This window comes from Rhineura floridana, chromosome 9 (assembly GCF_030035675.1).
Source record: "Rhineura floridana isolate rRhiFlo1 chromosome 9, rRhiFlo1.hap2, whole genome shotgun sequence".
Classification (NCBI taxonomy): Eukaryota; Metazoa; Chordata; class Lepidosauria; order Squamata; family Rhineuridae; genus Rhineura; species Rhineura floridana.
Genome location: NC_084488.1, coordinates 125,134,666 through 125,157,457, shown reverse-complemented (window position 1 = coordinate 125,157,457; position 22,792 = coordinate 125,134,666). Strand labels below are relative to the sequence as shown.

Genomic DNA, 22,792 nt, shown 5'->3' with positions numbered 1-22,792 from the left:
TCCCGCAGAAGGTCGTGTGGGATGCTTACCTCTACCCGCAGGATGTCATCAGGAGGGATGTCCTCCAACTTCTGTTCAACGTGGTCCACCAACTTGGTCTCCAGTTCTACCAGCAACCTGCCACGATAAGCAACTCCCTCTCCCTTGGCGGGAGGGTGTAAGAAGAGTATAAGTGGCTATTAGTCAGAGGAGGCACTTTCTGTATTTCAGGTTGACAGCCTCTTTAACCTTCTTCTACAACCATCACTCCCCAAGTTTGGAAGAAACTATGGGTGGTATTCAAAACTAGTCCTACTTAGAGTAGACCCATTGGAGTTGATGGACAAAATTAGCTTTCATTTCAATGTGTCTGCTCTGAGTAGGACTTCATTGAATACAACTCTGAATTTCGTATGAATGCTCTGACCCAGTGGTTCTTAACCTTTTTTGGGTCACAGACTCCTGTGAGAATCCAATGAAAGCTATGGAACCCCTCTCCAGAAAAATACACATAAACACATACACACAAAACCTTGTATACAATTTATTTTATTGCATTAGAAATTGAAATTTTTCCTGTTATAGTGGTATGACAATGGAACCAATGACCTAGGGAGGTGGTGGGCTCGCCAACACTGGAGGCATTCAAGAGGCAGCTGGACAGGCACCTTTCAGGGATGCTTTAATTCGGATTCCTGTATTGATCAGGGGGTTGGACTAGATGGCCTTATAGGCCCCTTCCAGCTCTATGATTCTCTGATTCTCTGAATGTTATTTGCAGGCCTCTGAAGTCCATTTATGGACCCCCCTAGGGGCTCCACAGACACGCCTTTTCACAGTTCATTTGTAAGCCAAGACGATGGCACTTTTCTCAGCCCCAGTATCCAACTCATCAACACTCTTCTTCTGTTGAGACAACTATCTCAGGCTCAGGGGGGGGAAAGATAGTGTGATTAGGTCTGTCAATCCATGTGAGGCCTATCCTCCCTCCAGAAAGAATTCAAGAAGCCTGGCACATCTACTCCATAGGCAAAGAGCATCTGCCTTGTGTTCAGAAGGTCCCGGGTTCAATCCTCAATGGCATCTCCAGGTAAGACTGAGAGAGTCTCCTGCCTGAAACCCTGGAGAGCCACTACCAGTCAGGGTGGACAAACTGAGCAAGATGGACTAATGGCCTGACTCAAAATAAGGCAACCTCCTGTGCTCCTACACACCTGGGCTCATTTGCCTTCACTCTCTTCCTGAAATGGGTGCCCTCCATGGATTCTGAAATGTAGGCATCACAGCAAAAGCAGAGGACCACCGTTAACCAACAAGAAGAACACGCAGGGAACGCAAAGGCCTGGTCCACATGTAATGCTAAGCCAAACTATGGTTCCGCGTGAGTGAGCAAGCGTGCTGGTGCAAGGAAGGAAAAACTCACAGCCGCTTCACTGCTCCTGCTGTGATACTGTGAGCCAGTCCATGGTTTAGCATCAGCGGCCTACTTATTTATTTATTTATTTAATTCAATTTTTATACCGCCCATAGCAAAGCTCTCAGGGCGGTGTACAACAAATAAAAATATATCTTTACATTTCAATATTAAAAAACCATCTAGTTCTCAAATCAACAATTAAACAAACAAATAAAACATATAACTAACAAATACAACATTAAATACAAATACTGAAATACTAAAATGTTAAAAATATTAAAAATATTAAAATGCCTGGGCAAAGAGGAAGGTTTTCACCTGGCGCCAAAAGGATAGTAAAGTAGGCGCCAGGCGTACCTCGTCAGGAAGGGTGTTCCATAGTTCGGGGGCCGCTACCGAGAAGGCCCTCTTTCTTGTAGTCGCCTTCCAGGCATCTTTCTGAGTAGGCACCCGGAGGAGGCCTATAAGGCCATCAAGTCCAACCCCCTGCGCAATGCAGGAATCCAGATCGAATAGAATCATAGAAGAGTAGAGTTGGAAGCGGCCTATAAAGGTTTGCGTGGTACATGCAAACTTGGGCTTATGGTTTGTCTCACTCCAAACAAACCACGAGGTGCAGACAAGGTTTGTTCTTGGCTTACCACTCATGGTTTGTTCAGGGGAGACAAATGGCAAGCCAGAATTTGGACATAATGCTATGCTAAACTATGGCTAAGCTCCCAGTAATGCAGCAGAATCAAAGGGGAGTGAAGCGAGTGCGATTTTCACTCTGTGCACCACAGCACTCATGCTTGTTCACGCTTAGCCATGAGGCCAAACAGCTGCAATGAAGAGCTGAATTCTCCTCCAAGATGTCCCATGAATTGAAGAAATGGGCCTGCGGTTGCTCACTTCATTTAATTATTTCTGCTTCCAAAGACCCAAAGAATTTAAAATGCTGTGCCAAGGAGGACAGAATCATAGAATCATAGAATAGTAGAGTTGGAAGGGGCCTACAAGGCCATCGAGTCCAACCCCCTGCTCAATGCAGGAATCCAAATCAAAGCATTCCCGACAGATGGCTGTCCAGCTGCCTCTTGAATGCCTCCAGTTGGAGAGCCCACCACCTCTCTAGGTCATTGGCTCCATTGTCGTATGGCTCTAACAGTTAGGAAGAAATCTGGCTTTCTCATGATGTCTCAACAACAAGCATCACAGTCACGTTTGCTGACCTTAGAGCCAATGCTGGTCCAGGTAACAACATTCATCTCCATCTATTACGGCCAGGTCCACACCAGCCATTCAGAAATGGTTGCCTCACCTTTCCCAAGTTGAGCTCCTCATAGGGGTCTGGAAATCCCGTGAATTCCCTCGGGCTGCCATAGAGGTTGACGTAACACGGGCCAAAGGTTGGCAAGAAGCCCAGCCCATCATCAACTGGGGGAAGTTAAAAGGGTGGGAGGCATTAAGGTGGCGCTCCAGAAGCAGGTCTTGCCAGCCAACCCCAGCAGGCTCCAATGAAATCCTTTCGGTGGCCCAACCAGAGACGTGACATGCTGAAAGCACAGTGTGTGGGAGGGGGGGAGGCAGGGGGGGGCAATCCTTATTTTTCTGAAAATAAAATGACATTGTGGGGGAGAATGGCCATGTTTGCAGCATTTGCTTGGCTATTAGTACCAAATTTGGACAGGGAGATGGTTAAAAACATTTCTGCTTGCAAGGTTGCGTTGGCCCTGGGAGGCCAGCACAGGCTGACTTTGGTGCCCACTGAATCAATGCACAGCTGCTTTGTCCTGAGCCCACCCAGATGTGTCATAGCTCAGTAGTAGGCAGTAGTGTAGTGGCAAATTCAGGAGTGCAGGGTCCCTTCGTGTTAGTCACTGCCATGCCCCCCATTATTTTGCTGCTGGGTTGAGAATGAGATCCTGGTTAACATCTTCTCCCACAACAGGGAGCCAATAAGCATGAAAGAGGGTGTTAGCAGCTGAGAAGAATCTTCTCAATCGCTGGCTCACCTCCTTTCACTGTGATTGGCTCCAATCAGCAGGAAAGGACAAGGAAGCATGTTGGAAGACTCTTCTCAGTGGCTAACATACTCCCCTCTCATGCAGATTGTCTCATAGGATGCTGAAGACATAGGGATCCTGCTGGCACCCTGCTTTGAAAAAAGTAAAGGGTCTAAGACCACCCGAGACCCTGGACAACTACACCCCTGGACATCTGTTTTGCATGCAGAAGGCCCTGGGTTCAGTCCCTGGAAACTCCAGGTAGGGCTGGTAGACAATCCTGCGTGAAACCCTGGAGAGCCACTGCCAATCCTTGTAGGCAGTACTGAGCTAGACAGAGCTATGGTCTGACTCAATATGAGGCTGCTTCCTTCAGCCTGCAGCTGGCCTTGAGCTAGTGGTCTAAGGAGATGCAATGTGTGGAGCCTGAAACAATATTTGCAGGCATTTGAAGTAAGATGGGAGATCACATTTCTGTCCCTCTGGGGTTAATAGGTAGAGCTGAGCATGGGGCGGGGGGGCACATAGCAATGTTTGCTTGCTGTTTTTAAACGGTTTCATCTGCATTTCCAAGACTGAGCGGCACACTGGGATTGTGCTCGACCTCTCGGGTCCCGGATAGGAATGGAAAGATCTGCCACTTTTGCTTCTCTCTGCTTTTCTTTTTTCTAATCTTAAATTCAAGTTCTCGACATTTCTGCAGCAATTTGCGATAAAAAAAATCCTCATGAAAATTCCGAGGCATTTTAGTGCAAATTTCTCCTAATAAACACATTTTTGTGTGCAGTTTTGACTAAGGTACACATTTGTAAAGCCATTTCTCGTCACATCATGCATTTTTGTATGTTATTGTCACTCATATATTCCTTTTATGCACACTTTCCCTTAATACATGCACTTCTGTAAACATTGGTTGGCAAACTGCATTGCAAAATTCAAATAAGTATGAATTTTTAAGGTTGGCTGTGTTTGAGTTCTCATGTTGTTTTGGAAAGTGTGAATTTGATAGATTCAGCCTGAAATGTGATCTGAGTAGAATTTCTTGCCCATTTCCTAGTCCTGGACTATGCCCTCTTTTAGTACCAAGCCTCACTATATGGATGGAGGTTTTGTGGTTGTGAATATCTTCCCACACAGCAAACAGCACCGTTGCAGACATGGGGTGGAATTGGACCATCCGTTTCAAGACCCAGGTTGATCCCATCAGGCTCAGTGGAAGCTAGAAACTGGCTGACGTGTTGAGTTCATCTCTCCTTTTCTGCATCTGTCAGTGGTTTCACAGAGATAATCTCTGCAGAGTGAAAAGTCAGTGAGATGCATTCCAAGTCAGCACAATAGATTCAGCCCATATGCCTGACATGCAGTCACGATCACATCAGATCTGCTGCCAAACTTCCTTCCCCTGGAGGTTTGCCAATCTTCTTCACTTCTGTCATCAAGACATGCTTATCCACCTAGGCTTTTGGAATATCCTGATGTCGAGCCAGAATATTTACACTGACTCAGTTGCTATATTATTATTTTGAGTGATAAATTTCTCTGTTTTATTTTTTATGTTGCTGTTTTAGTGACTTGCTATTTCATAGTTTTACTGATGAATTGTGAATCACCCTGCCGTCTTAGTCGATGAGGATAGTAAATGGAAGTAAAAATGAAATAGAATAAAGTAGCCATTACACTGGATCTGGGCCATTACATCTGAGTGACAAAAAAGCCAGACATCCGCAAAGATGACAAGCCGCACTCTCCCCTCTCTACCAGAATTACATGTGCCACAATCACATGCAAACCAAGATCCAAACCCAGGAAAGTCACAACATCATGCAGCAACCTGACACAAACAGAAGGTCTACCTGTGAATCACATGCCCGGAGCCCCCATTGATATGTACTGCACAGGACATACAGCGCGAGGAAGGGGGGAAGTCTTGTTTCCGCAATGCTTTCATTCAAATGAGCCAAGTTTCAGCCACACACTAGCCCAGATTTCGAACATGCACCAAATAAGGGCAGGGAGTGTATGTGCATGTGTGTAAAAGAGAGGGGGGGAGGGGGAGAAAGTGCTACATGCAACTATGGAACGTACTATCCGTGGCTCTGAAGGGCTTCACAGGGGCAGGAAACTCATCTGAGGCACGAAGAAATAGGAGAGAAAGCAGAATGTCACACCGCAGCTTCAGGCCAGAAAGGGGACAACCTAAGACCAGAGCTCATGAAGCAACGAAGGGGCAAGGCGATGAGGAGTTAAAATGCAGGCATGGGTTGTAGGGACTCTTAAACCCCAGCCAAGAGAGACTGGGCCGGATGGGGCAGTTGGCCCCAGAGAAGAACTGAGGCCAAAAGAGTTTACGTTGCAGCAGCTCCAGAACTGTTTTGCTTTTGCTTTTTTGAAAGGATGACCAAACATGTTACCCTTTTTATCATCATTGAATATTAGACAGGCGCCATCTCTGCTAACTTTTCGGTGCCTTTTAATAATAATAAATAATAAATTTAATTTTTGTGTCGCCTATCTGGCCGAAGCCACTCTAGGCGACGTACAAACTAAAATTCAGTAAATTACAATACAATACAGATAAAATACAATAAAATCAGTACGATCATTAATCACAGCAGCATGAAATCAGTTAGGGCGATCAATAGATAATAAAATATCCCAAAAAAGTTAGCCCTCCCTGGAATTCCTGAAGGCCTGTCCAAAAAGCCAAGTTTTTAATGCCCGGCGAAATATATCCAGGGAAGGGGCATGGCGAAGATCGAATGGGAGGGAGTTCCAGAGAGTGGGGGCCACCACTGAAAATGCCCTCTCTCTAGTCCCTACCAACCTAGCTGTTTTCGTTGGTGGGACTGAGAGAAGGCCCTGTGTGGCTGATCTGGTTGGGCGGCTTAATTTGTGGTACTGGAGGTGCTCCTTCAGATAAACTGGGCCAAGACCGTATAGGGATTTAAAAGTTAATACCAACACCTTGAATTGGGCCCGGAAAACAACTGGCAGCCAATGTAGGTGAAATAATACTGGCGTGATGTGATCACGGCGGTGGCTGTTTGTAAGCAACCGAGCCGCCGCATTCTGCACCAGTTGTAGTTTCCGGACCGTTTTCAAGGGTAACCCCACGTAGAGCGCATTGCAGTAGTCTAATCGAAAGGTGACCAGGGCGTGTACCACCAGTGGGAGCTGATGAATAGGGAGGTAGGGTTGCAGCCTCCGTATGAGATGTAATTGGTACCAAGCTGCCCGGCTCACTGCCGAAATCTGAGCCTCCATGGACAGCTTGGAATCAAGAACCACCCCGAGGCTGCGGACCTGATCTTTCAGGGGTAAACTCACCCCATTAAACTGTAGGTCAAAAGCACCCAACCTCCCCCACAAGTAGCACCTCGGTCTTATCAGGATTGAGCTTCAGTCTGTTCCTTCCCATCCATCCACTCACGGATTCCAGGCACTTGGACAAGGTCTCCACAGCCATCTCTGGTGAAGATTTAAAGGAGAGATAGAGCTGCGTGTCATCTGCATATTGATGACATCGCAGCCCAAAACTCCTGATGATAGCTCCCAGCGGCTTTACATAGATGTTAAATAGCATGGGAGAGAGGATAGAACCGTGTGGCACTCCGCATGTGAGGGGCCAAGGGTCTGAAACCTCATCTCCCAATGCTACCTGTTGATGCCTGTCAGAGAGAAAGGAACGGAACCACTGCAAAACAGTGCCTCCTATTCCCAATCCTTCCAGGCGATCCAACAAGATACCGTGGTCGACGGTATCAAAAGCCACCGAGAGATCCAGGAGGACAAGAAAGGTGGATTCTCCCCCGTCTAATGCCCTCCTCATATCATCCACCAGAGCAACCAAGGCTGTTTCAGTACTATGTCCAGTCCTGAAACCCGATTGGTATGGATCCAAATAATCCGTTTCATCCAAGTGTGCTGCCAACTGGCCAGCCACCACTCGCTCAATGATCTTCCCCAAAAATGGCAGATTTGAAACGGACTTTCCTCTTTCAACAAGCCTTTTAGGTTGAGACCTATCCCAGTCTGCGTCTGTGTTAGAATTGCTTAATATGTTTTTTAATAATGTTTTTAAGCCTTTTTTAAAAGATGTTTTTAATGTTGTTTTGTTTTAATGTATCTTAAGGTCTGTTTTTATGATGTTTTAAAGTGATTTTAGCATTTCTGTTCGCCGCCCTGGGCTGCTGCTGGGAGGAAGGGCGAGATATAAATCAAATAATAAATAAATAAATAAAATAGGACTTACTTCTAAGTAAACATATATTGGATTACACTGTTGATGGCATTTATTTGCTATCTTTTTTAAATCTGGGATTTTGCTTGCTGGTCATACCACTTTATCCTATTTGTTTATTGAATAGTGTTTTTATATACTGTCTGGAACCCATCTTCTTGATAATCAAATAATAAATAAATAAATAAATAATGACCCATTTGTTAATTTTCAAAAAAGGCAGTCATATTTACTGCCGCAGCTGGCAAAGGAAGGGGAGCGAAAATCAAGAATACCTGCCAAAGGGTTTGTCGTGTGAAACGATGGCCAAAGGAGAAGGGAGAACACCACAAGAGGGGGGAATTATCAGCTGCAAACATCAGAAATGCGCATAGAGCAGGAGTGGGGAACTGGATCCAGCCAGTGGGCCGGATCCTTATCTCCCCCATGGGCCAAGTTTGAAAGGTTTTGCCCATGCAGATAGGAAGTAAGCCACACAGGTGCAACCTTGATGTGATCCACTGATGGTTGGGGCTTCAAAGCACTTCACACAGCTCTATGCAAGCACCAACGATCAGCTGATTGTTGGGTCTTGCACAGTCACACCCGGCGCTTTGCAGGTACTACTAATCTGCTGATTGGCAGTGCCTGAAATTCCCGTTTGGGGTCCAGTTGCATCTTTGGCCCACGGGGTTCCCCACTACTCCAATGGAAAGGATGAGGGGGCTGTTTCCTTCGGGCCAGATCAATCAGACAAAGGGTGGTCCTCTTCAGGATGGCTGTGGCAGCCCATGGAGACTTTGCACCAACCTCCCACAGCCAAGCAACCAGTGTGGGGTGGGAGTGGGTGTAATGAGGACAGGTAAGCTTGGCGAAGACAGAAAACAGAATGTGCCGGTGAAGCCTTCGCTGTTGGCCTCACCGGCAGCTGAAGTGGACTAAAGGACCATTGTTCTGCCTGCCCTGACCTCTTATGAAATGATGCTCCCTGCACCCCACAGGAAAGCTTCCAGCTCAGGCTGGCTTGGTCATCTGGGCAGCAAAGAGACATGCTCCTCAGCCTACCTCCCCCTCAGCCTCTGAGGAGCAGATCTGACGATACAGACAGAGACAATAATACCTTCCAGTTCTCCTCCAGGAGCTGAGACCTTGGACATGCATAGATGGCTAGTGCCAATGATGTCATTGTGAGTGAGCCGGTCCCTGAAACAAGAACGATCATCTTTATCTCAATGTTTTAGAGCTATGCTTTGCCAACAGTTTTCCTTTCTGCTAAAATCCGGAGCTTCCTCCTTGCCACGGCACCTTCTCTACAGGAAGGGCTCTCATAAGTTCAAATCTGACACCTCAGGGACTTTTCTGAAGTTACATAAACGGTGATGTCAACACACCTCGTGGTTTTTTTTCTCCAGGTGATGCAAAAAGAAAGTGGAGCTCCTTGCACATTAGAGTGGCATGGAAGAAAGAATCTCATCGGGGAGGAGGGCAGGTTACCCTCTCAGTTATTTTTTTCCTTCTATTTAAAGACACTTCATTGCAACCTTCATGGGTCCCAGGCTGTAGTCTGAAGGCACACAAGGCCAGCTCCCTGCTGAAGCTAAGCAGGGTCAGGTCTGGTCAGTGCCTGGATGGGAGACCACCTGGGAACCACATGGAAGCTGCCTTGGGTTTCTGTCATGGAAAGAAAGGCGGGGTAGAAATGTAATAAATAAATAAAATAATAACACTTTTATTTATTTATTTTATTTATTTATTTGTTTCATTTATAAACCGCCCATAGCAAGTGGCTCTCTGGGCGGTGTACAAAAAGGTTAAAATACAGAATATCACAATAAAATCAACTACCAACAGTAAACATAAGCAGCAAACAAAAAAATAAAAGATTTAAAGTTATAACATTAAACACTTAAAATGCCTGGGAGCATAGCCGGGTCTTAACCTGGCGCCGAAAAGATAGAAGCGTCGGCGCCAGGCGTACTTCTTCGGGGAGGCTGTTCCACAGTTCGGGGGCCACTACAGAAAAGGCCCTAGATCGAGTAACTGTCCTCCGGGCTTCCTGATGGGTTGGTACCCGGAGGAGGGCCTTAGATGCTGAGCGAAGTGACCCGGTCGGTTCATAGCGGGAGAGGCGTTCCACAAGATATTGCGGTCCCACGCCGTGTAAGGCTTTATAGGTCAAAACCAGCACCTTGAATCTGGCTCGGAAACAAATGAAGAGAACGCCTCCCCCTCCACTACAACTATGCAGCTATAAAGGTGCATCTGCTTACACAAAGAATGACACAGTTGGGGGGCCGAGGCCACCTCCTCCAACCCCTCCCCAATGAGCTAGAGCCTCCCCAACACATAGCTCTCCAGCCTCTTCCTGAAAACCTCCAAAGCATTCTGGGTTTGGTGCGGCAGGAATTTAACACCCAAGGCTTCCTCAGCAGTTGAACTGGTTCAAGGTTCTTGTATCAATTTACAAGGCCCTTAACAACTTGAGTCCAGGTTATCTTAAGGACTTCCTGATCCCTTATATCCCGGCCTGAGCACTGACATCCTTAGGGGAGTCTCTGTTGGTGGCTCCCCATAGCTCAGATGCACAGCTCCTAATGACTAGAGGCAGTGCATTCAGCGTGGTGGGCCCAAGCCTGTGGAACTCCCTCCCACCTGAGATTAGACAGACAATACTCCTTGCTGAACCTCAGGCATATGACTGAGACTTTCTTGTTCCACCAGGCATTTTAATGTAGTGTGTGGTTTTATGATACATTTTTATTGTTTCACTGTTTCATTTTCTTGTGTGGTTTGCTCTTACGTACACTGCTTAGAAAATGTCAATGATTAAGTGATATATAAAAGTCTTAAATAAATATATAAATAGAATAGAATAGACTGCAGACTAGAAAAAGCAGTACCTGCTGAATTTCTGACTTCCAGGCTTCTTCTAAAGCCAAAGAGCCAGGCCAGGAAAGGTGGTGAGAGTAAAGATTTATTTAAGATGTGCATGTCATAAAATACCACTTTTCATTTCTAAGCATTGAGATGCATAGATGGACAGTCCATCTTCAGTCTTAACTCTCCAGTAAATTTTACATATCTCCATCTTCAATCTTTTTATATTTTATATATACCCACACACAGAAATATACTGTATACAGAGAGAGAGAGAGAGAGAGAGAGAGAGAGAGAGAGAGACCTTCATCCTTAACTCACCAGTCAATGACACGGATCCTCATCCTTTCACACATGGATGGAAACTAAAGAGAAATGTACAAGGGGGGGGTTAGGGAGAGAAGCTCAGGCCTTAGGATGGATGGAAGGGACGAGGAAGCCTCCGAAGGCAAAATTCCCTTTGCTCACCATGGCTGGCAGAGTGATGCTCTGGTTCCACTGAGGGTTGGCGTTTTTCTCCACAATCTTGCTGCAGAGCTGACCGAGGGAGACAAGATGGGTGGAGTCAGGGGGATGACCTTCATCGGTGGCATCCAAAAACAACACTTGATTGCTCTTGCTCACCACCACCTCCACCTCCAGGTGGAATATCAGGGACTCTGATCAAACTCTGTGGGGAGTGAGGCTAAGAAAGGGGCCATAGTTTGAGGGGGAGTTGCATGAGGCCCTTGGCAGACATGCGAGACATAACACCACCTCATCTGATCACGTGCGCAGGGGAAGTGGAATCGTGCCCACTTGTGAACGTTGGTCTTGCCCCATATATGCACTCAGTGGAAGGTCTGTATGGATGGATGGATTCAGGGTGGGGACAGTATCTGTGAGAAGCAAAAATCCCACCGACCCCCCTGCCCTGATAACTAAGTTCAAATGAAGGACGACAACAGTGGTTTTGTCACATCAAGTAAAGGGGATCTTGGTTAGGACAGGAACATGGGATCTCAGCCTCAGGACCACTTTGTACAATGTGTTGCGAAATTAATATTGTTATCATCAACAACAATAATAAAAATTAGATTTCTTACCTGCCCTTCACCATGAGGTCCCAGGGCAGGTTACAACAATTTAAAAATACAGTGTTAAAGTCAGTTAAAACTAATTAGGGTGAGTCCTCTCTCTATATATCTGGTGTCAAAAGTACATGTACATGTCACAGGGGGGAAAGGGAAACTGGGAGTTTTCAAGTACTTTGAAACACAAACGTTACCTTGTGTGTGTGGCCTCTGCCATAAGATTGAAATAATACATTCAGACAAATAGCACAGGCTGTCAGATACTCAGAGAGCTAGGTTTAATTATCAAGTCATATTTTAATATTTGGGCTCCTTCTGGGAGGAAGGGCGGGATACAAATTAAATAAATAAATAATAAATAGACCAAAAACTGACTGTTTCTCTCAGTGAGCATACACATAGACACACTTTATTTATTTCAGTGGTTCAAATCCAGGGCCGGCGCTAAAAGGGGGCCAGGTCAGGCCAGGTGGGGGAGGAGTAGCGCTCCCCTTCTGCAGATTGCAGGGAGAGAGCTTCCCAGCCGCCCGCCCGTTCACTGGCTCCACCTACCTGTCTCTCCTGTCTTTTGCAGCTGCGCGGGCTACACGCACAGGGTTGCCATTAACCAAGATGGCAGCTGAGGTTTCCCTAAGGTGCTGATGCCCCTGCCATCATCTTGGTTGATGGCAGGGATGTGCGCGCATAGTACACATGCATGCCATCAACCAAGATGGTGGTAGAAGCTTCAGTCCCTTAGAGAAACCTCGGCCGCCATCTTGATTAATGGAAGCCCAGCACGCACAGCTGCAAAAGACAGGAGAAAAAGGTAGGTGGGGCACATGTGTGCGCACTGGGGCCCTGGGCAAGCTGGTGCCCAAGGGCCCCGGCATGCCTGGTGTCAGCCCTGTTCAAATCCCACAATTCTACACCAAAGGATTCTCAAGTTGGCTTAAAAAAAAAATGCCCCCATTGGCAGAGTTTTTGTGATATCACAGTTTGCTCACAAATGTCCCAAGGGGCAAATGCCAGTTATGGAATGTTGGACCCAGGTAAGAGACCTTTCCATCATAGCCTGCAACATGAGATATTTTAATTGGAGATGCTGCAGGACAAACCTGGGGCTATGGCATGCAAATCATGTGCTCTGCTGTGCCTCTTTGGGCAGAATCCACTGCGGCATCACACTACAAATGCCAAACACCTGACTGGTCACCCATATTACCCAATTTCCCAATCATAACCCAACTCTTGCCATGACACTCTGGAAACTTTCCTGCCCCTCAACTCACGGAGGAGAGCTGACTTACCGTTTTTCCAGCAAAGGTCACTTCCACGAAAGGATCCACCAGGTTCTTCTTGCTGCTCTCAAACCCAAAGATCTGCTTGACACTGTCCATGATGGCATCATCCACTGGAACAGAACAGAAACCAGTGACGGACCCATGAAGGATGCAAGAAGGACTGCTTACAGCATCAGCCACAGCTATGAAGGTAAGGCCTGGGGTTTTCACCCAACAGTGAAGCTGCCCAGCCAAAAGAGATTCACCATCTATGCATCCTGGCTCTACGTCTGAGGGACAACCTTTGCCCCTTTTGCTGGAGTGACACTGAACTAGCAAGGAAAATTGGTGCAAAAGGAACCCTGCTCTCACTCTCTCTCTCACTCTCTCTCTCTCTCACACACACAGAGGGGGAGAGAGAGAGGGAAAGGGAGAGAGAGAGACTGTTTCATTTTACATTGCTTGATTTGTATATTTTTTATTTATTGTGGTTTTAATTACTGTAAGCTGCCCTAGGTGAGGTGCATGCATGACTTTTGAAAGGGCACTACTTCATTCAGGCTTTTGGAAGAAATGGATGCCATACATGGCATTCAGAATTGATGTCCGCTGCATAACTTGCTTGTGGATTTTTTAAGTTGTATGGTATTTCCTCTTATTTTATGTAGGATTTTATGTATTATTGTATACTCCCATGAGATTGTCGGATGAAGGGTGGTCTAGAAAATTATTTATTTATTTATATATTTATTACTAATATTATAAAACATTTACAAGGGCAGAACCTATTCTCACTTTTTATCATGTTCAGTGCTGTGCTGATGCATGATGTGGTCTTTTTAGATGCATTTTCAATTTTGTTGAAAAACACTTCTGATTTTTCAGCAAACAGTCAACTGCCCGCTCAAAATATCATATATTTTTTGAGCAGGTCCTAGATGGTAAAAGTGCTGACAGGCTTATGCAGCTATTTAAAATGTTTCTTGGGTAGCCAAGCCATTTCATTGATTCTTTGGATTGCTTTTATATGTTTATATGTTGCTGTACCCACCCTGATGCTTTTGCAAGAGGGCGGGATTTAATACTTTAATATTTTAATCCTTTAATCCTTTAATATTTAATGCTTTAATAAATAAAAGGGAGGGGCCACTCACCAGTTAACATCCAAACCCTTGCTTTGTGGCACTTCTCACTTCAGACAGGCCACGAGCTGCAACCAAGGTTTGTTCTTAGTTTACTGCTCATGGTCTGTCTGGGGGAGACAAACCACAAGCCCTGGTTCACATATAATGCTAAACCAAACCATGGCTTAGCCTCATGTAGCGCAACAGCAGCAGGAGGACCCAGGGAGGAGCATACCCTTTGCTCCAGCAACCCACAGGTTTCCTCAGCCATGCTAAGCCGTGCTATACCTGAAGGTTATGTGCAAACTGGGTCTATGTGTACAACAATGACAGATACAATCATGCACAGGGGTGGGCAGACCTAGAGATGTGAAGGCTCAGAAAAAGGGGGAAATTAATTTTCCCAATTTTTTCCCTGAAAAACTGGGGGGGGAAACCAGAAAAATTAGGGGAGAATCAGTTTGTGCTTTTTAAAAAAAATTTCTGGTTTTTTCCAGGGCCTTCACATCTCTAGGCAGATCTCAGGCTTCCTGAATCTACTTTGTTTCTTACTACAGCCAGATGCAAAAGAAGACATACAGTTAGAATTAAAGAACAGGATGGCCTCTGAGGCTACAAATTAATGTTCAGTACAGGGAGGCACAGTGTTGTCACTAATGACTCCACTCCTCATTCCCTTTTTCCAATTCTGCAACCATATTGAGGTGGACAAAGTCACCTTCTTGTTGCTATTCTTAAACCATCAGGAGACAGAAACCCTTTGCCAATCTCCTGCAAATCGCCCAGAGATCTACCAGGGAATCCCAGTACAGTCTGGATGCTTCCCTTGGGGACAACGCATGGCTTCTCCAGGGCTGAATCTCCATTTCGCTCCCCATGCCTCCGCCCCCTCCCCTAATCCCATGCTCACTCTGAGGTAGGTCCTCTGCTCGGTAAACCTTCAGGGAGAAGTGGGCCCCCCTCAGAGACACCCCCGTCGGCCTGAGAATGTTGCCCTCAATGTCCTCCTTGTCTTCTGTAGTTTCCTTCTTCTCCATCTGCAAAATAAAGGTGGGGGGGAGAGGGTAAGGACAGGACGTGCTGTACCTTGAGATTTCCAGCCCTGTCCAGCTCAGGTCCCTGGACCCCAGGGCATTGCGAGTGTCTCCACCTGTGCCTGGCTCTGGACTCCATGCACAAAGATCTTCAACAGAGGGCCGTTCTCCATGTTCTCTCTTCCCCCCTGCCCCCAATCTGAGGTACAGCTGGAAGTTACTGGGGGAAGGACCTTCTTAGGACCAAAGGACATGCAATCCGGATTGGGGGCCTCTGCACCTGCAATTTGCACTGGGGTGGTGGAGTGGGGAAAGAGCTCCCGCCAGAGCAAAAGGGAGCTTTCCTCCCCTGCCCCATGCAATTCCAGGAGTGGGGTCCTCAATTCAGATCAGGACCATTGCAGGGGGCAAAGGGTTAAAGCCCCTCTCCCCACCCACCCCAAGTCAGGATCCTGTTGAACAAAATGGGACTTGCTTCTGAGTAAACATGCTGAGGATCACACTGCAGTTTTGCTGTCTCAAAGGCCCGCATGCTCAGCAAACAGCAAATGCAATACATAATAAGGCCACAGATGGTGTTATTTTCTACCTATGCCGAGCCCTTTGGATATGGTCAGCCTTGTTGCATATGCGGATGGTGCACATCAATCATAGGGCTGCGTTTTAACAGATGCATGTCCATCTTCTGGCATGGAGATGCAGTGAGGGGGAAAGCAACACCCGTTGAATTTCAGTCCCTCTTGCAGCTTGATTCCAAGCATGATGCCCAAAGGGCACTAGCTGGTTTAAAAGGACTGGCAGCCTGTTGGCACAACTTGTCATATGAGATTTTGGGAGAGATGGGGACCCCCAAAGGAAATTAGAAACTGCTACAGCCAAAGCTCTTTCTTCAGTGACTAATTTTTTGTAAAAAGAAAAGAAAAGAAGTACTCACAGGCACCTCATCGCCAGGGCCGAGGACATACAAGCTGATCTTCAAGTAGCCTTTAGCCCCGGCTGAAAAATCCTCCGGATCCGAAAGCAGCAGCCATTTTCGAAGGAAGGAGTGTTCTATAGCAGGAGAAGAAGAAATGTTAAAATCGCATTTGTACTCAGTAATTCAGCTGCCTATATCAGGCCAACAATTTATTGCAGAAAGCAGAAGAAGACCCAATTAAACCTGATATCACACATTCACAGAGCAGAACGAAGTGACCTGATGCAGAAAGAGGAGAAAGGGGCTCCTGTTCCTTTAAAAACCTAGCAAGAAGAGGGCATTTATTCACATAAGGATTTATATCCCGCTTTCCCCTTCCAAAACAGAGGGTCCAAAGCATCTAACAAAGCAACAAGCCTATCCAGACACATAGATGTTGATGTGTTTTAATCTTTTTAGTCTATTGTTGTTTTAATTGTTTTAACATGGTTCAATTACATGTTCTTAGCTGTTTTTATTGATCATTTTACTGTTTTTAATAAACCTGTTACAGATGTTCTACAATCAAGCAGTATATAAATTTTATTTAAAAAATAATGACAACATAAAAACAACAATATACAATGTCAAAAATGAAAACTGCTAAAAATAAAGAAATAGCAGCCAACAGTCAAGCTAATATGCCCAGGCTGAGCCAGGACTAAATAAAACAGAACTACTGTGTGACACATAATAAAAAAGTTTGTTAGGGGAGGAAAGCCTTCAGCCAGCAATGAAACATCATCAGAGTAGGAGGCAACCAATCCTCCTGGGGCAGAGAGTTCCACATGCACTGGGTACCAGAGCAGAAAAGTCCCTTTCCTGTGTCCCAGCCAGCCTCAGAGGAACAAGCAAAATTCCAGCAGGTGCTGTTTTGCACAGCCTGCTGCATGGCAAACCACACCGGCTGAAGCCCCCCTGCTGCATAACTAGTTAATGGACATGAGCACTCAAGGCCGTATGTCAGGGGTACAGCACCTGGTTTGCATGCAGAAGGTCCCAGGTTCAATCCCCGGCTGCATCTCCAGGTAGGGCTGTTAAAGACTCCTTGGGTGAAGCCCTGAGAGCCGCTGCCAGTTAGTGCAGACAATATTGGGGCAGATGGGGGCAATGGCCTGACTTGGTATTTGGCAGCTTCCTGTGTTCTTCGAATGCTCCCTCCATGCAGCCATTTTGAAACAGTTGCTGCTCCACAAAATAGAGCTGGCCTTCCCAGGCACAACTCCACATTGTCATCACCTTTCTAAACTTTCTTCTCCTTGCAACCCAAAGTTTGTTCCCCTTCTTTTTTTAAAAAAAATGGACAGTTCTCTAGATAAAAAGACATTTTACACACACAGAGAGAGAGACATGCACACAATCCATTCCTAAAATGAAGTCAAGCTCAAGTGGTACGAAAGAACATTCCACTTACTGGGTTCGGCATAAATTGTCCCAACATCCACCTGCAAAAATGCAAGCACAGAAAACACTTAGGAAAGCCTTAATCGGGTTCAGATGAGTCCACTTGCCTGCCCACCAGTCTGGCAACTGCATGCTGGCCCATGCCGCAGGCCTAGCTCAAGGACCACAACACCCTTGCCTCCAGACTTCTGTAGGAGGTGGTTGTGGCAATGAGGCACTCCTGATGTCTCCTGAAAAATCCCAACACAGCAGAGAAGCCACCCCAAATGAGGCCACCGTGGCAACTGCGAATAACGGCCAATGAGAAAACAAAGCCAAAATGTCTTGAACTGATTAATGTCCTTAACTGAGCATTGTGTGGAAGAAACGAAAAAGAAGATTCGTCTCACCAGCACCAGCAAAAATGAAATGAAGGCCACCATTACCCGGAATTCTCCAATGACAGAGTCCGTCCGGAGGGAACGTGAGTCGACAACCTGGCAAGGCAGAAGAAGTATAAAAGTAAGGGGCCAATGAAACAAGATCTCCTGAAACAAGATCTCCAATATTAGGCAGGTGCCATCTCTGTTATCTTTTTGGTGCCTCCTGAAAACCTTCCTTTTCAACAAGCCTTTTAAGTAGAGACCTTACCCCAGTCTGCGTCTGTGGTAGAATTGCTTTTTAAGATGTTTTTAAAGCTTGTTTTTTTTTTTTTAAAAGATGTTTTTAAAGATGTTTTAATATATTTTAAAGTCAGTTTTTATTATGTTTAAGAGTGTTTTTATTGTGTTTGTTTGCCTCCCTGGGCTCCTACTGAGAGGAAGAGCAGGATATAAATAAATAAATAAAATAAAATAAGATTTCAATCCTCAACAACCATCTTCCATTAGTTCAGGTTGTGCAGGAGACATTAATCTCCAAGCTTCTTTTTGGTGATACACAGAAGATCATGACCTAACAGGCACCACAAGTCACCTCCCCCTCTTTTGCATTTCTTCCCCTGAGGGAGTATGTTAAATCAATGCATGTATAGGCTACAATCCAGCACCAAGGACAGTGGCTGGTGCAGAGTTCTGCTATCACTACTCATAGTGATGCCTCTTCTTGGGCTCTGAAACCAAGCTTAGTCTAGGAAATCCAGTCTCATCCCACGATGCAAAATGACTACAAAACCCAGCATGCAATTCTCATTCTTAATCCCAGGGAATCTCTCTTGATGAAAAAGCCTGGTCCTGGAAATCAAGAATTCAGGGAGTGAAAGCACAGCAGTGAACAAACCATCTAGTAAGTGAAGAATATGACAAGACTACGGAACCCAGCATGCAGTGCTCACTCTCAGCACCTGCATCAAATCAGAACTGGAATGAAATTATCCTACAAAATTTCTCCTCTGCAGATTTTAGTGGTGAATATTCACTGGGGAAGCTACTGAACATTTAATATTCAGCAGTATTCTAGCTGTAGTCAGCAGTTAACAGTATCTGACAGTTGTCCTGTCTTAGACTTTAGTACATATTATATTTACAATGCTCATTGACTAAGCCAATCAAAACTGTCAGGCTTTAAACTCTGAAGTCACATGTTAATATCAAAATTTAAATGTTGAATCTTGACATTCAAACTTTTGTTGTTGGTATCTGATTCATGGAATGTTATATTGGATGTGTTTTTATGTACTGTAGTATGTTTATTTTATGTGAGAATGGCTTTGAGTTCCCTTCATGAAGAAAAATGAGATATACACTCCTAAATAAATGATAGATAAAAACATAATTTCAAAAATTGAAAATTCCATTAATTTTGTAGCTTTTTTGCAATGGGACTCACTAATGTCTGCCCTTCATTCTGCCAGCACCATCCAATTAGTGCTCATCTTGGCAAGGTAGGCCCATCCAGGCAGCTTTTGTCAAAGTGAAGTACTGAGTAACTCCTCCTGACCCAGACCACGTTGAACTATGAGTTGACCCATAAGAACAGTTAGGGATGGGCACATCTGTTAATTTTGTTTGCTGTCAGTTTTTCCATTTTCCAGACTTAGGTCAGTTCTGCACATTTCCACATCACTTTGCAATTTGTTTTAAAACCCTCCCACTATACACAGGTATGTGCACTTTTGCCTAATATAAACATTTTTACGAAGCAATTCCCCCCAATATATTGCATGTTTGTATGTTATTTTCAGTAATAAACACATTTATATGCACACTTCACACGTGTGTATGCATTTTTGTACAAATTCCTTGGCTGAAGAACTTCACTGAAAAATTCAGAGAAGTGCAAATTTCAAAGGACGGCTGTATTTCGGTTTGGGAATTGTTTTGGAAAGTGTGTGTTACGCAGATGTGCCTTTAAATGTGAACTGAATCTAATTTCTCTCCCATCCCTAGGAATAGTCAACAAAGTGAGCATCCTCTAGCCGCAAACTTACAGTGATGAATATGGGCTCATCAAACAGTTCCATTGGGGATTCAAAAACATTGAAGAAGAAGGTCTAGAGAAAACATAAAGAGGCATGAGGTGCACCTTAAAATGTACACATCAGTTGTGGTGTACACAATCACACCACAATGGACTATAGTGAAGCCAGTCTAGAACAAACACCCAAAGACAGCCCCCCAGCCCCCCCAAAAATTTCTCTTGTTCTGTCCAGGGCCCCCAAAAACATCCAAATTCAAAGGTCATGGGTCATTTCTGAAAGATGCTTAAGGTCAGGCTCTAGAAGACCAGCAGCAGTTCCACCTGTCCCCAGCGCTGGCTCGCTGGCTCTCACTCAGGACAACACATGGCATGGCCGCTCAGTAGAGACCATTCTAAATGGGTCTCCGTTCACCATGTGGATCCTGGGAGTTTCTTTACACAGGACTGCCAACCTTCTAAGAACAGATTTGCAACAACAGGGACAAAAAGGAGCCATTTAAATCATCATCTATGTGGCAGCCATTTCATATTCTTTACCTTAAAAAATTATAACAAAGCATAAGGTGAGAGGTGGTTCCAAACTGTGATGGGCTTGATGAAGGGAAATGGATTTTCACAAGAAATTTGGGGTGTTTTAAGGGCAAAGTCCAAGCTTCTCCAACTTGAAGGTCACATTACAGACAAATATGTCCTCCCTGCAATGCTAAGTAAGACTTTCCTTTTCTACTTCTGCCTTCTCATAATAAGAGCCTTCAGGATCAAGCCAATTTAGTCCAGCATCTCACAGTGGCCAGCCAGATGCCTATGTGAAGCACACAAGCAGGACCTCCTCACCTCATCAAAAACCGGCCCATTCCCTTTGCGGATCCGTGTTCTCTTTGTCTGCCCAGCAGCCGTGACTTTCACTACAGGTCTGATGTTGACTCCAGGAAGCTGCCGCCCTTCAATGACTCGCACCCTGATCTAGAAATCCCAAAGTGCAGAAAAGAGGTTGCCATCAAAATCCTCAGGGACCTGGAGGCTGGATCTCCTTCCCAAAAGCCAAAGGAGAACATGAGAAGCACCCTACAACAGTTAGATCAGGCCAAAGGGGGCCCATCTAATTCAGCCTCCTGTTTTCAAAGTGGCCAGCAAGATCCCCACAAACAGGACCAGAGTGCAACAGCACTCTCCTCACTTGTGTTCCCCAGCAACTGGTCTTCAAAGGCATTCACTAGAATGCTAGCTACACTAGAAGCTAATGTGATGAAACTGAGGTTGTCATACTTTGGACACATCGTGAGAAGACCTGATTCACTAGAGAAGACCATAATGCTGGGAAAAACAGCAGGGAGTAGAAAAAGAGGAAGGCCAAACAAGAGATGGATTGATTCCATCAAGGAAGCCACAGACCTGAACTTACAAGATCGGAACAGGGTGGTTCATGACAGATGCTCTTGGAGGTCGCTGATTCATAGGATCGCCATAAGTCGTAATCGACTTGAAGGCACATAACAACAACAACAACAACATTTGTGTTCCCCAACAACTGGCCTTCAAAAGCATACTGCCTCCACCGATGGAGGCAGAACATAGATATCATGACTAGCAGCCACTGATCGCCTTACCCTCCATGAAAGGAAGAGAAAGTAGAGGGCACAGCCTCAGACTTGTGAAGAATGGAATGGAGGCAACAGTGCCTCAAGATTCATGTCCCTGTTTCTGTACTTCTCTGTCATGCCCAGAGTGAAACTTTGGGATAGTCTCCTGCCATGGGAGATGTGAAAGCTCCACTCCAGGCATTATGGAGAAATGGAGAAGCAGCAGGCACAAAGTCACCCACTGCCCCCAGGCACTCGGCCCATGTGATGAGTGGCACATACGTCATGCACATCACAACTACCAGCTATGCTCTTGCTGTTTTCATTCATGTGCCTTAAAGGAATGTTGCCATTTCCCCATTTGGAGGTCCTCAACTTTCTTGTGTTCATAGGCAAGAGACCACAATGGGCCAGGTCTCGTCTAAGGATACAATAATGATTAACAACAACAACAACAATAACAATATCCTCAGGAGGTAGAGGTTCTGCTGGGCAAGGCTGCCAGAGACCATGAAGGACAGGTTTCAGCACCCCACCCAGCAACTTCCCCTCCATCCATGGCTCACCTTTCCCCCACACTTTCCTCCTATTCTTCTGACCCTTGCCCTGAGCCTCAAATACTCTTTGAAATGTAGCTCTTAGAATCAATTATGCAAATCAAGCAGATGCAAAGAAATTGGCTGGATTTGTATAATTCATTCCAGCTGTTACAGAATCTGCCTTTGAAAATAAAGGTATTGAAAATAAAACTGCTGAGAGTGTAACACCATTATACAAATCTATGGTGCAGCCACATTTGGAATACTATCTAAGGTTCTGGTCAACTTGCCTCAAAAAGGATATTGCAGAGCTGGAAAGGTTCAGAAAAGGGCAACCAAAATGACCATGGGGATAGAGCAACTCTCCTGTGAGGAAACATCTGGGGCTATTTAGTTTAGAGAAAAGGCAAGTCAGAGGCAACGTGATAGACGTTTATAAAATTATGAATGGCATGGAGAAAGTGGACAGAGAAAAGTTTTTCTCCCTCTCACATAACATTAGAAGTCATGGACATCCAGTGAAGGAGAATGTTAGAAGATTCAGGACAGACAAAAGAAAGGACTTCTTCACGCACCACTTAGTTAAACTATGGAATTTGCTCCCACAAGAGACATTGAAGGCCACCAACATGGGTGACCTTAAAAGAGGATTAGACAAATTCATGGAAGATAAGGTTATCAATGGCTACTAGCCATGATGGCTATGATCTGCCTCCATAGTCAGAGGCAGGATGCTTCCACAGGGCCAGTTCTAAAGGGCGGCCAGGTTGGGCACCAGACAAGGGCCCCTGGGGCTACAGGGGCCCCTGCAAGGCCCCTGCGCTCCCCTTCCACAATCCGTGGCAGGATTGCTGCCACAGATAGCAGGACAGGAGCTTCAGAGCTGCCCGCCATTCCCCCGCTTCACCTACCTTTCTCTCTGCTGTTTTTTGTGGCTGCATGCACTG

The 22,792-nt window shown here is 45.5% G+C and overlaps 1 protein-coding gene across 8 annotated transcripts in view; it reads right to left on the bottom strand.

Moving 5' to 3' along the window:
• Nucleotides 1-22,792, bottom strand: part of DYSF (dysferlin) — a 218,817-nt gene that overhangs the window by 142,235 nt on the left and 53,790 nt on the right. For 4 of the 8 annotated variants that reach the window (XM_061583673.1, XM_061583677.1, XM_061583672.1 and 1 more), the window contains exons 7-19: nucleotides 20,561-20,689; nucleotides 19,737-19,799; nucleotides 17,755-17,805; nucleotides 17,340-17,370; nucleotides 15,905-16,020; nucleotides 14,847-14,973; nucleotides 12,840-12,943; nucleotides 10,946-11,014; nucleotides 10,799-10,842; nucleotides 8,721-8,803; nucleotides 5,467-5,508; nucleotides 2,697-2,812; nucleotides 30-143 (exon numbers count right to left, since the gene is read on the bottom strand). In XM_061583673.1, the coding sequence (XP_061439657.1) occupies nucleotides 30-143; nucleotides 2,697-2,812; nucleotides 5,467-5,508; nucleotides 8,721-8,803; nucleotides 10,799-10,842; nucleotides 10,946-11,014; nucleotides 12,840-12,943; nucleotides 14,847-14,973; nucleotides 15,905-16,020; nucleotides 17,340-17,370; nucleotides 17,755-17,805; nucleotides 19,737-19,799; nucleotides 20,561-20,689 (1,089 nt within the window). The remainder of the gene's footprint in view (nucleotides 1-29; nucleotides 144-2,696; nucleotides 2,813-5,466; nucleotides 5,509-8,720; nucleotides 8,804-10,798; nucleotides 10,843-10,945; nucleotides 11,015-12,839; nucleotides 12,944-14,846; nucleotides 14,974-15,904; nucleotides 16,021-17,339; nucleotides 17,371-17,754; nucleotides 17,806-19,736; nucleotides 19,800-20,560; nucleotides 20,690-22,792) is intronic. The other 4 variants (XM_061583675.1, XM_061583679.1, XM_061583674.1 and 1 more) reach the window with 1 other exon arrangement.